This window comes from Castor canadensis, chromosome 3 (genome assembly GCF_047511655.1).
Source record: "Castor canadensis chromosome 3, mCasCan1.hap1v2, whole genome shotgun sequence".
Classification (NCBI taxonomy): Eukaryota; Metazoa; Chordata; class Mammalia; order Rodentia; family Castoridae; genus Castor; species Castor canadensis.
The window spans coordinates 160,895,271-160,908,449 of NC_133388.1; the positions used below are offsets into that span (position 1 = coordinate 160,895,271).

The window sequence follows — 13,179 nt, forward strand, 5'->3', positions numbered from 1 at the left end:
AGGTACTAATTCAAAATACAGAAATAATTTCTCATTGAAAAATAGGCCAAAACTCTATACACAGTTGCACATTAAAAAGCTTTACTATCATAAATTCATAGTCATATAACATTAGTTACAAAAGGACTGTGAGTTCTTTATACATAAGTAAACTGAGATTCAAAGAGATGAAATAAATGGCCCCAAATTGAAAAGCAGCAAGAGACCCAGAACTAGAACCAAATTTTACAAAACCACTGGACACATGCCAACTGATATATTTTTGAGACAGAAATTTCACTGTAATTTTAGAGTATGCCCATTGAAAATGTGATCACTAACATTTATGTACTCAGTTGAATAACAAATGAAGATCTATTTTAAAGAAATATAACATTATGTTTTATCTTCAAATTTGCTTATGCACAAACTCAATCTGACCCAACTGCCAAATAACTTTTAGTTTACTTCACAATTGTGTTTATTTCAAAATACATTTATTCACCAAAAGTAATAATGTAAACAATAGTGTAAACTCAATTTTCCTGTTTTAAAGTGTGTAAGTTGGCATAGTATATATAATAATTTGTGTGTTTTTAGAACTTTGAACTCTTCTAAAAGTGAGCTATTTTTTCTTTAAGAGAATTCATAAAATCAAGAGGCACATCAAATGCAAAAGTAGAGCACAATTAGAATTTATTTAGTTAGTCGTTGTACACACCCGGGGTAGATTTTAGGACACTTTGAAGACTACCTAAAATATAGTATTATCTACATTAAATGTCAGTAAGGAATTTAAGTTTTATTAATCCAACAAACATTGGCTGAGCATCTGCTTTAGGCAGCATGCTTCCAGTGATTATGTAAAAGATCAGAAATTATTCAAGTGGAAGGATTCTCACTAGAACAAATGAGTCATCAGTGACCAGAGGAATTGGTAGTACAATGGAGGAGCGGGTAGTATACTTTAAAAAGCTTATGACACAAAACTAGAATTTAAAGTTTCCATTGTAATCAGAGATTTCGAGAAACAAAAACTAAAAATGTTCAAGTCTAAAGCAGTGGTTTTCAACTAGTGATGATTTGACAAAACAGCTACAGATATTTTGAGTTGCTATAACTGGGGAGGTGCTACTAGCATAAGTGTGCAGAAGGCCAGGGACACTGTTACAGTGCACAGGCCGTCATATAGATGTATTTTTATAAATATGAAAAACTACGTAGATACATAAAAGATTTATAATTCACATAAAATTGTCACATTACTATGTGCTCATAATCACAAAACTGACTAGTGACAAATTTTTGTGAATAGTATTGTATGAATTTATTTTAGATGAGTAGTGATTTTTATCTTCCAGGAATTTTATAGTGGAGATATTTCCTTAATTTTTTTTAAAACAGGTGCTTAATGGACACCTATTTTTTAGATATTCTATGTAAGGTAGTGGAAAGAAAAGTCAAATAACTGCTGTGTGAAGGTACATAGACATGTACATTAAAAATTTCAATCAGTGTGACTAAAGCTACTACTGAGTAATGAACAAACTATTGTGGGAGAACAGAAGAGGTAGTGATAACTTCAGTAGCTGTTTAGGGGGACCCAGGGAAGAGAAGATATCAGACAGTTTCCCAGAGGAACAAATGCCTGATCTTAATGTTATATTAGAAGACAGGAAAGCTTAGATGTATGCCACACTAAGTAAGAGATTTCTATTTTTATCAATAACAGGTTTACCAATTATCTTAATGGAGCATTTAGACAGCTGAATATCATGTGTGCATTTTAGAAAGGTCACTCTGAAGGCAGCTGGAGGGGGCCAGGCAGGATACTAATAGGGTCCAGATCCAAGGCGATCTGGAATAAAGTAATCATCCAGTAATAAGAAAAAGGGAGAGGAGAAGAATTAAAAGGATATGAAGAGCCAGTAGAACCATAGTTACACTATGGAACACTTCTTAGGCATGCTAATAAAAGGAAATTCCTTCTAGTGACAAAAAATGAAGATAAGTCCAGCAGTTTAAAGTTTCGAAGGTAGACCAAAAATGAGTATCTAAATATTTGTGGTATAAAATTACCAAAAATATGTAACACAATAAAACTTTTAATAATAAATTAACCTTTCTTCAGCTTAAGAACAAAACTGACTACAGAATATTTTGAGATACAGGTTTGACACCTCACTAAAAGAAAAAAGATGAGCAAATTGAAAATCAACAATTCTTCTTTCCATCAAAGAATGTGGTAATAGGGTGAACTGCCTCTAAAACTGGAGAGACAGATAGACAGGCAGAAACAGAATCAAAGCTTAGCAGGAGTAGAAGCCTGAGCTGTAGGCAGTATCTTTAGGAATGCTAGAGACTACAACTGGTGAATTGCCAGAGGCTGAAGGTAGACTAGAACTCTGAGGTGCCCAGTCTTAGGGGAGCCCTCACATTTCCTTCAGTTTTACCTTAGGAGTTCTACCATGTTCTTCTGTGAAAACCAGAGAAAAATTCCCTCCTACTTTTGGGAGGGAGAGTAGTAAAGTAACCATTTTCAAATATACTAGGAGTTCTCTACTCTTAACAAGGCCTGTCCTCAAAGGGGACAATCATACCAGAAACTAAACAAAGCTCAAGCAACTGGCTGAGGGGAATGCTCACTAAAACCTGACAGTTAATCATGATACTAAAAAACGTTTCCTTACCACCACACATCAGTGGGGATTAACGTCAAGAACTTCAAGCCCTCGGCACTATTAAGGAACTTCTATGGAAACCCAAAAACAATAGGGTAGGCAAAAGCTAGGTCACAGAGGAAATTTCAGGCTCTAACACCACAGTAAATGCAGCCTGTTAGCCAGATAAACATAAAACCTCGTACTAAATTCCTATCTAACTCAGTTCCTTTTAACTGATACATCATGTCTTACTTTCAACAAAAAATTGTAAGGTATGTGAAAAGCAAAAAACACATTCTGAAGAGAAAAAGCAAGCATCAGAATCAGACTCAGTTATGGGAGACATGTTGACATTATCAGGTGAGAAATTTAAAATGATTGTGCTTAATATGTAGGCTCTAATTTTAAAACATGGATAATATGCAAGGCAGATAAGTAATGTAAGCACAGAGAGGAAAATACCAAGGAAAGAGTCAAGTAGAAATGCTAAAAATAAAAAACTATAACAGAAATGAAAAGTACCTTTTATCAAGCTCAACACAGACTACATACTGCTGAGGTAAGGATCAGAGAACTTGAAAAGAGATCAGTAGGCACTTCTAAAACCTAAATGCAAAGAGAAAAAAAGAACAGAATATCCAAAAAAAACCTGTGGGACAGTAACAAAAGGTATTAATATGAGTAATAGGAATACCAGAAGAAAAAGAAAGAAGGAACTGGAAATATTTGAAGTAATAATGACAAAATTTTCTAAAATTAATGAAAAAGGCCAAATCACAGATCCAGGAAAGTTAGAAACAGTAGGCAGGATGGATGTGAAAAAATTTACACCTAAGCGTATATTATTCAAACTAAAGAAAATCAAAGACAAACTCTTGAAAGAAGCCTGGAAGAAAGAGGTAGAACAACTTACTTATACAGGAGCAAATTTAAGAATAACATTTTATTTATTTATTTTATTATTCATATGTGCATACAAAGCTTGGGTCATTCCCCCCCCCCCACAACCACCCCCTCCCTTACCACCCACTCCGCCCCCTCCCTTTCCCCCCTACCCCCTCAATACCCAGCAGAAACTATTTTGCCCTTATTTCTAATTTTGTTGTAGAGAGAGTATAAGCCATAATAGGAAGGAACAAGGGTTTTTGCTAGTTGAGATAAGGATAGCTATACAGGGAGTTGACTCACATTAATTTCCTGTGCGTGGGTGTTACCTTCTAGGTTAAAAGAATAACATTTTGACTTCTCTTCAGAAATCAAGCAGGCAAGAGAGTGAAGTGAAATAGTTTAAGCACTGAAAGAAAAAACCTACTAACCTAGAATTCTGTGTCCTGTGAAGTTATCTTTTTAAAAGGGAAAGAGAAATGACTTTCCAAGGCAAACAAAAATTAAAGGAACTTGTTTTAAGTAGACCTATAGCCTTGCAAGAAATGATAGAAGAAGTCCTTCAGAAAGAAGAAAAAATATATAGGTTAGAAACTCAGGTTTACAAAAAGGAAGGAAGAGCATTATGGAATGAATAAATGAATGTAAATACTTTATTTTTCTTATTCCTAGTTGATCTAACAGATAATGGCTTGTTCAAAATAATAACAGCAACAATGCATTCAGTAATTACAGTTTGTGGGTTGTGAAGTGAATGGCAGCAATGCGATGAGAAGGGAGTTGTCCATGCTGTCACAAAGCACTTGCACTGCCCATGAAGAGCACCCATAGTGCTACTTTAAGTGGGTTTTTATTCATTGTAATGTATATTGAAGACTGGAGAATTCCAGTATAATTAATATGCTGGGGGAGGAGAAACAATGGAGGCACATGAAATTCTTAATTAAAACCAGAGAAGGTAGAACAAAAATGGAAGAAAAACAAAACAAAAAACAAACAGCAAAAATGAGAGAGCAAGGGGAATAAATGAAAGCCAGTCACAAACTTTGTAAGGTTTAGGGATAGTACGGGAGTGCAGGGAACCAGAGGGTCACAGTGACTCTTTGAAAAGTGGCACTTTCCCCATTTAAAATGTTTAACTCCTTCCAGGTGATGCACACCTCTGGACAGGAGGAGGTTGAATCCGAGGACAGCCTGGACTACAAAATGAGATCCTGTCTCAAAGACAAAACAAAACATAAAACATCTAACTTCGTAGAAATGGAATTTTCGACTTTGAAAATACCTTCTATGATGTGTAAGACTGATTTCCATTGTTTTCCATCTGGTAATTGGGGTCACAGTCCTTGGGTCTCTCCATTATAAGACCCCTAGACAACCTTTGGAGGTCATTTCTTACACATTCTCCTTTGTCTCCAGGAACAAGTAGAGGAAGATACACGTTTTCATTCTCTTTTTTTCATAAATATCGCTCCAGTTAATGAGAGGGCTTTTACTTTTCTTGGTACACTAACAGTTTGTCTAAATAATGGCCAGAGGAACACTTGCCTGACAATCACCTGGGTACCTGGTAAAGATGAAGATTCCTGGCTCCTGCCCAGGAACTACTGAACGGACTCTCAGGGCCGGCCTCAAGAGCATGCATTGCTAACCAATGTCCTGCCTTAAGTTTATGCGCACTAATGTGTGATAACCACTGCTTCAATACACTTCCTTCACAGTTGGGGATGGCTGTGGAAGGCTTTTCCCTTTATGTTTTGGGTCAATTTATTGCCAGAAGTATTCACATTCCTTCATCACCTCTTGAATACATGTGCTAGCCAAGTATAATAAATGATCAAGGAATATTTGTTGAAAGATTACCCGAGGGGCATATCTTATACTCCCTTAGGGACTGTGGTAAGCAAAACATTTTGATTCTTTTCTAAGCTAGATAGTAGTCATTTTATTCTAAAGTAATGCAGACCATCAAAAAATCAATCACTTGAACTTTTCATGTCAGTTAAGTGTGATTTAAATAATTCCTGCAAAAGAAAAATAAATGGAGGAAATATAAGCATTATAGAAAATATAAATCTAAAATAATGATAAAAACTTAACAAGAGTTGTCATAGGATCAAAAAAGTAGTATCCTAAATATTGGTATCCCATAAGTTTGGCCTAAGGGGATAGGGGAACTAGCAGAGGGGGTTGTGTCTAGGGAAAACTAAAAAAAAAGAAAAAAAGGGGGGAAAAAATGAACAGCTAAAAACAGCAAGGCCTACTCTTCAAGCCCTCCCAAGAACCAGAAAACTAAGAATTCTGAGAAATCAAAAACTAATCTGCAAGACAAAAGATGAGGGAGGGGGACTTTTAAATGATTACTTCAAGTAACTGGTCAATGGGTTACGCATATATTACTTTACACTACCAGACTATTTCATAAAGCCCTTGTTAAAATCTAACATTAGCATACAATCAAAATTTGCATATAATCGAAACAATATAAATACATTAATATCTGTATGGGAGAATGATCATAGCTTGACTTTTGTTTCCTTCTTATATTTCCAGCTTAAAAAAATTTAGGGCATATTCCTTGTGGAAAAGAAGGATTGATGAGGAGTAAATAGAAGCAAGAAATGATGCCTCTCCAGAGGTATTGCTTCTCAGAAGAGAATGCCTTTCAAAAAGAAGACAAGACACTCCTACCCATTGATTTGTTTGTGGGCATGGATGTGGTGTGTGAACATATGTGTGCATGAGGTTTATGTGTGTGCATGTGCACATAGGCACTAGTGTTTATGTTAAAGAGATGTGGTGGGACTGACCAACTCTCAGACTGGGACTTACCTTGTACCTATCTGAAGCAGGATGTGAACACTGGTGTGAATGCTGTCACTCTAGGAAAGAAGTGAAATGTTAGTCTGTCCTTGGCAGAGAAGAGAAACCAGAGAACACAGAGAGGTAGAACACACATAGACACACTAACAGTCTCTAATTTTGGGGGTCTCTATATAGAGTCAGTCTCTCTATATTCCGGATGGCCAGTTAGAAGAAGAAAGAAGGAAGGACTAAAGATGGACTATCATTAGAAACCTACTCTGGCCGGGTGCTGGTGGCTCACACCTGTAATCTAGTTATTCAGGAGGCAAAGAACAGGAGAATTGTGGTTTGAAGCCAACCCAGGCAAATAATTCGTGAGACCCTATCTTGACAAAAACTGATTACAGAAAAGGGCTGGTGCAGTAGCTCAAGGTGTAGGCCCTGAGTTCAAACCCCTGTACCACAAAAAGAAAGAAGGAAACTCACTCTGGAAGGTATAGATAGACATATTCTTCTTCAACAACATATTTGAACCAGTAGACTTAAATAAATTTGTGAAAGATGCTGTGCCTGCACAAAGATAAGAGAAATAAGAAAAGCAAGGAAAAAATCATTGGCAGAGTCCTCTAAAATTAATCTGTGATAGATGATAACAAAAGAACTCTTGTCCACAAAAAGCAAAAGTTACCAGTAAACATCTTTTTCTCCAGTTCTTCTTGGATCTTAAGAAGAATTCTCTCCTGTTCTAAGGCTTCTATATACTTGGAGTAGCACCAGGTTGGCTAGGAAAAGAATTTCATAGTTAATTCTGGAAAGTTTTGCCTCAGGAAATGAACTGAAGGTAAAATCACTTATAGACCTTTCATCTAAATGTTTTATTTGCATATATATAAAGAAAATTCCATCTATCAAAAATCTACAGTGATATGGATTTTCACAAACTGAATTTACCCATTTAACCCTTTAACTGAGTACCATAAATTATTATCAATCTACCTATCCACTTTCATAAGAATGTTTATGATGAAGTAAAGGTACTTTTTTCTATAGCCTTGACTTAAATTTGTAAATTCCCTGTTTGGGTGGGGAAAGAGGGGATGTGAGGATGTTGATACTATCGTTCAGTGAATTGTTGTCACAAAAGCTTTGTAGGTATCTTGACAATTACTCAGTCACCTTTATGTACTCAATTTGGTTATGAATTTACATACTTATAAAAGATTAAAGATTTCTTGGGGGGGAGGATAATTTTGCATTTGGATCAATTACAATTTTTAGTTTGCAAAATCTATCTGAAACAAATGCATAATAAGGCACCCACATTTGCAGATGGTAGTATGTTACAAATTGCTAGAATGATTCATCATGTGTACTTTAAATAGCAACTATAAATAATGATTATAATAAATATAAAATTTCATTGGTTCTAAAATCTTTTTAGTTGCCCATAAAAATCTTGAGCTTTCTGACAGGTCATGTAATCGTCATTGTCATCATTGTTGTCGTCATCGTCTCCCTTTCTTTTTAACAGGTAAAGAAGCAGGCTCAAAGGAGACTGTGGTAATACTGATCGATAACGACAGAGTAAAAATCAGAAGCTGAGTTCTCTATGTCCTCATTTCCTTGTTTATTTTTATACTGTGTTTTTGAAATTTAATGCTAATCATTTGCTGATGAATATATTTATGAATGTCTTACTGGGTATCATACACTTTCCACAAAATTGGGTATTTGTCTTCCCTCAATAATAGCTTTAAATCTATCAAGTTATCTTGGCTGGTGACTAAACTTATTTGACATTCCTAAATGCCAAAAGATAATTTCTTGAATTAGTATTATTCTAGGATACGAACATTTTCAATACAAGTCACCAAAAATAGACATAAATTAAACTCATGAAATTTCAGGGAGGTGATACTAGTGTGATGGGCTATAAATGTAAATGTAAGTATAAAAACTATAAATGTATTAGTTGGTGGTCATATATTAACTAATTTTATGCCCACTTTAAATAATTAAGAAATTGAGACTAAGCATTTGAATTTGTCATCTCTTAACACAAGAACACAACAACCTACATATATTCTATCTTGTTCTGTTATAGTTGTCGTACGCTCTTTTTAAGTAAGATTGTCATTTCAACATCTGCAACTTAAATCTTCATGTGTCAAGAAGTTATTTTCCTTGATTATATTATCCACAATCAGCTGAAATTTTAATGTTCTCTGAAGGCTCAAGGACGTTTCCTTACAAACTCTCCTAGTATTAAAATTTTAGGCCCGTTTTCAAACAAACACACCTCTCATGCTGTCCAATGACAGAGCCACTTGTGTACCACTACCCGAGCTCTAGAGAGGAAGTGAGACCTGAGACCTCTTGGCAGCTTACCTGCCGGCCATATGCTTGCAGGCCTAGGTAGGATTCACTGGCTAAAGGAGGTTTTGTAGCAGACCCTGTAACACTTGCATATGGTTTGAGTCCAATCTGTAATTAAATTAAATTGTTACTATACTAATATAAACTTACAGTTAGGAAGTCATAACATTATATGGAAAAAATACTCCATAGTCAGTGCTACATTTGAGGTTTCATTAAGTCCCTTTCACTTTGATCTTTAATTTTCTTTCATACTAATATAAAAACATTTAAAACTAAATGAGATAAATGATGAAGTTGAATGTAAAAATCACTCCCACATTCTAGCATCCAAGAAAAACCACTGTAAACATTTCATGAACACACATCCAGACTTCTCATTAGGGAAATGAATAGCTATTTCATTATAATCTGTAATTTTAATATTTATACTTTATTGTATAAATTTTATACAAATGAAATCAAACTATATGTGCTGTTTTAAGATCTGCTTTTTTCACTCAGAAATGCAACAATCTTTCCATGTGTGGAAATAGAGAGCTGGAACGTAAGTTGGGTATTTATTTTATTCACCACTATATTTTTATTTGTAAAACAGTGTCTATCACAAACAATGCACTTAAATATTTATTGGCTGATGAAATTAATAAATTACATTGCCGTTTTCAATGGCTGGAAGGTCTTATCCACTCAAATATTTATTGAACAATGAAATGAATGTTATATCATCATTCTCAAAGGTGAGTAAAGAGGTACACCTAATACCACTGATAGATCCTTAGGTCATTTCCAACTTTGAACTATTTTTTCTTTTTTTTTTTTTTGGCGGCACTGGGGTTTGAACTCAGGGCCTCACACTTGTTAGGCAGGCACTCTACCATTCGAGTCACTCTACCAGACCAGACTTTTTTGTATTTGGGTGTTTTCGAGATGGGGTCTCATGAGCTATTTTGCCCAGGCTGCCCTCAAACTGCAATCCTCCTGATCTCTGCCTCCCAAGATTACAGGTGTGAGCCATAGGCCTTTGGTGCCAACTCTGAACTATTACAAATGATGCTGTATTTATATACCTTTGTGTATTTTTATGATTCTCCTTTACAATAAATTTCTGAAAGTGTTTTTGCTGATTTAAAAAGAAGAACATATATTTAGACAATATATGTTATCAAACTGCCCTTCCAAAAGAAAGTACCAGTTTATGCTTTCTCTAATAGTATTTGAGTTTGTACATCTGTCCCTCACACATTCAACCAATACTGGGCATTGCCAAGCTTTCTTCTTTGCCAGTCTTTCATGTCTTTGCTTACCAGCAAGATTAAACATCATTTTTTTGGCAGTGCTGTGGTTTGAACTCAGGGCCTGGTGCTTGCTAGGCAGGCGCTCTACCACCTGAGCCATCCACTTTTTGCATTAGTTATTTTCCAAATAGGGTCTCATGGTTTTAATTTTTGCCCTTGCTGGCCTGGACCTCGATCTGCCTGTTTATATCTCTTGCACAACTGGGATGACAAGCACATATCACCACATTCAATTTATTGAACTGTGATCCTCCTTGAATAGTGATCCTCCCAATCTCCATCTCCCAAATAGCTGGGATTACAGGTGTGAGCCACCACACCCAGCCTAAACATCTTTTGATGTTTTTACTCATTTGTATTTTTTTTATGAATTGCTTGTTAATGCTCTTTGCCCAAATTTGTGTTAAGAGTATATATCTTCTGTCTGATTTATTCTTACAATTTACATCATGCATTTATTTATTTTTATAACTTACATCATATATTATGTTTCCCAATTATTCTTCTAGTCTTATTTTCTTCTAGTCTTATTTATTTTTTCCATGTAAGTTTCAAATTTTTATGCAGTTAAATCACAGTGATCCTTTGCTAATTAATAAATTTTATACTTCATTTTAAGTACTTGATATTAAACTAGCTGAAACTTTTTCATTGGATTCTCTTTCTCCTATCATAACTTTCTCCAGAATATCCAACTTAATGGAATGTACATTCGACCTTAATATTTTGTAATAAAGGATAAGAAGGGCATGGTGGTGCATGCCTATAAATCTAGCACTTGGGAGTCTAAGGCAGGAGGATTGTGAGAGTTTGAGGCCAACCTGGGCTATGCAGTGAGACCCTATTGTAAAAAAAGTTTAAAAAAAGAAAGACAATTATTGCTAGTGTTAATATAACTTACATTTACTTCATGACATGCACTGTGTTTCACATGTCTTTTTTAATCCTACTCCATGATGTAAACTTTATTACACACATATGCCACACCCTGGCATGGTGGCATGTGCCTGTCATCCCAGCTAGGTAGGGAAGCGTAAATAGGAGGATCATGGTTCAGAATGGGCTCTGGGAATAAAGTGAGACCCTATCTCAAAAATAACCAGTGCAAAAAGGGCCGGGAACATGGATCAACTGGTAGAGTGACTGCCCAACAAGCACAGGCTCTGAGTTCAAACCCTAGTACTGCCCATCCCACCAAAAACTTTTACCCACTATGCTATACTGTCTCAAGTGACAAATAACACCTCACAATTTACAGTGCAATAGCTTACATAGGGTCTTTTATGCACACCGTACCAATTAATCCCCTTCAAATTATATGAGATTAATATTATCACTATCAATTGATAGATGAAATTGAGGTCCAGAGTTGAGTCACATCCACAGTTACCTAAAGTCCCATGCTTTGCAAAGTAACAGATTTTTTCAGAGCATACATTTTTTTATGTTCCAAAAAAATCATAGTGTTGCTTTATTCATTTTTCCAGCATTTACTCATTAAAACAATTATCTGCTACTACATTAGTCTTCCTTACATTTTCCACATTAAAATAAATGTAAATGTAAAATTTGCTGTTACTAGTACATGATAACATTATGTTTTTTGTATATACTAAGTGTACACTAAGAGTAGCTGGGTGTAGTAGTGTATACCTGTAGTCCTAGCTATTTGGAGACTGAGGCAAGAGGATCACTTAAGTTTATGAGTCTGAGATCAGCCTGGGCAACATGGTTAAGACTCTATTTCAAAAATAAAAAAAGAAAAAGAGTAGCTTGGCATAGTGGTGCAAGCCTATAATCCCAGCACTTGGAAGGCTAAGGCAAAAGGATTTACAGTTCAATGCCAGCCTGGGCTATACAGTGAGACACAGTCTCAAAAAACAAAAACAACAACAAAGAATATTTAAAACATTCAAAAGTGGAATTTCTTTCTTTTTTTCTTTTCTTTCTTTTTTTTTTTTTAGGATTAGTCACCCTACAAAAGAGTTACTTTCCAATTGTCAATATTTGTTTATACCTTACCAGCTAAGAGCTATGGACCAACAAGAAGACATCAATTATTATCATGTTAGGTCTAGAGTCCACATATGAGTGAAGGAGAGGGTACTGGAGGGTGTATAGGATTAAAGTACATTACATATACAATAAATATTAGTTGAAAAAGGGGCAGCACAAAAGGAAGCTTAGGAGAATAATATGGGGGGGAACTTGTTCAAAGTACATTGTATGCATCTATGGAAACATCACAATGAAACCCCCTGTATAATTAATATATGCTAATAAAAACAGAGAACATCAGTTAAGAACATTTGCATTTACATTCCTAAGTACAATATGATGTAAACATACATCCTGGATTTTCTGTAGAAATGGAGGCAGTCTAGCCAATTGGTGATTTGCATTTACAAATTTCAGTCAGTAATTTTAAATATGCCATGCCAAGTACACAAGTTCATTCATTCATTCATTTCCTGATTTACTCAACAAGCAATGATTAACAATTGAGCACATGCTGAACACTAGTGTAAATGCTTATAAAGCATGGATGAATAAGGCAGATACTGTCTTTGAAGATCTCCATCCAGCAAGCATGGCAGATGTCAAACTTGGTCATAGGAAAATAAGCAGTGGATGACTGCTGTGGATGTAAATGATGCTGCCTAGGAGAACTAAGAAAGCCTTCACCTGGAAGACATGGTATTTGAATTCTAACAGGTACTTAGAAACTGCTTTTTTTTTTTTTTTTTTTTTTTTTTGGTGGTACTATGTGTTCAAATCAGGGCTTGCTAGGAAGATGTTCTACCACTTGAGTCACTTTGTCAGTCCAGAGTGACTCAATGCTTTTTCAAAAAAGCATTTGGGTATATAAGGTACTAAAAGCAAGATATAAGCCTGGCTGGCATCTATACCTTCAGTTTGTATCTGTCTCCTTTACTTTGGGTCAGACTCTTGCTTAACCCTGTGCATACGAATGTTAATTATTCATGGAGTACCTATCTACAACCTGGTGCCACCTAACCTGGCTCATCTCCCTTTAAGACTGAAGACACAAAGAGTAACTAAAGTATCTTACTGCCAGCTTTTACAATGTTCTGTTCCAGACCCCTGAAAAGGCACCTGCAGAAGCCTCTAATCATTGTCTTAAGCCTGCAGGCACTTTGGATTCCAGGTAC

At 35.5% G+C, this 13,179-nt stretch overlaps 1 protein-coding gene across 8 annotated transcripts in view; it reads right to left on the minus strand.

Annotated features, from left to right (window-relative positions):
• Nucleotides 1-3,714: 3,714 nt before the first annotated feature.
• Rgs22 (regulator of G protein signaling 22) overlaps nucleotides 3,715-13,179 on the minus strand; it is a 118,657-nt gene continuing 109,192 nt past the window's right edge. For 7 of the 8 annotated variants that reach the window (XM_074068926.1, XM_074068923.1, XM_074068925.1 and 4 more), the window contains 5 exons: nucleotides 8,721-8,816; nucleotides 7,021-7,114; nucleotides 6,819-6,902; nucleotides 6,360-6,409; nucleotides 3,715-5,551 (listed from right to left, as the gene is read on the minus strand). In XM_074068926.1, coding sequence (XP_073925027.1) covers nucleotides 6,405-6,409; nucleotides 6,819-6,902; nucleotides 7,021-7,114; nucleotides 8,721-8,816 — 279 coding nt within the window. In that variant the 3' untranslated portion in view covers nucleotides 3,715-5,551; nucleotides 6,360-6,404. Of the gene's footprint in view, nucleotides 5,552-6,359; nucleotides 6,410-6,818; nucleotides 6,903-7,019; nucleotides 7,115-8,720; nucleotides 8,817-13,179 lie in introns of those variants that run through there. The other variant, XM_074068927.1, reaches the window with a different exon arrangement.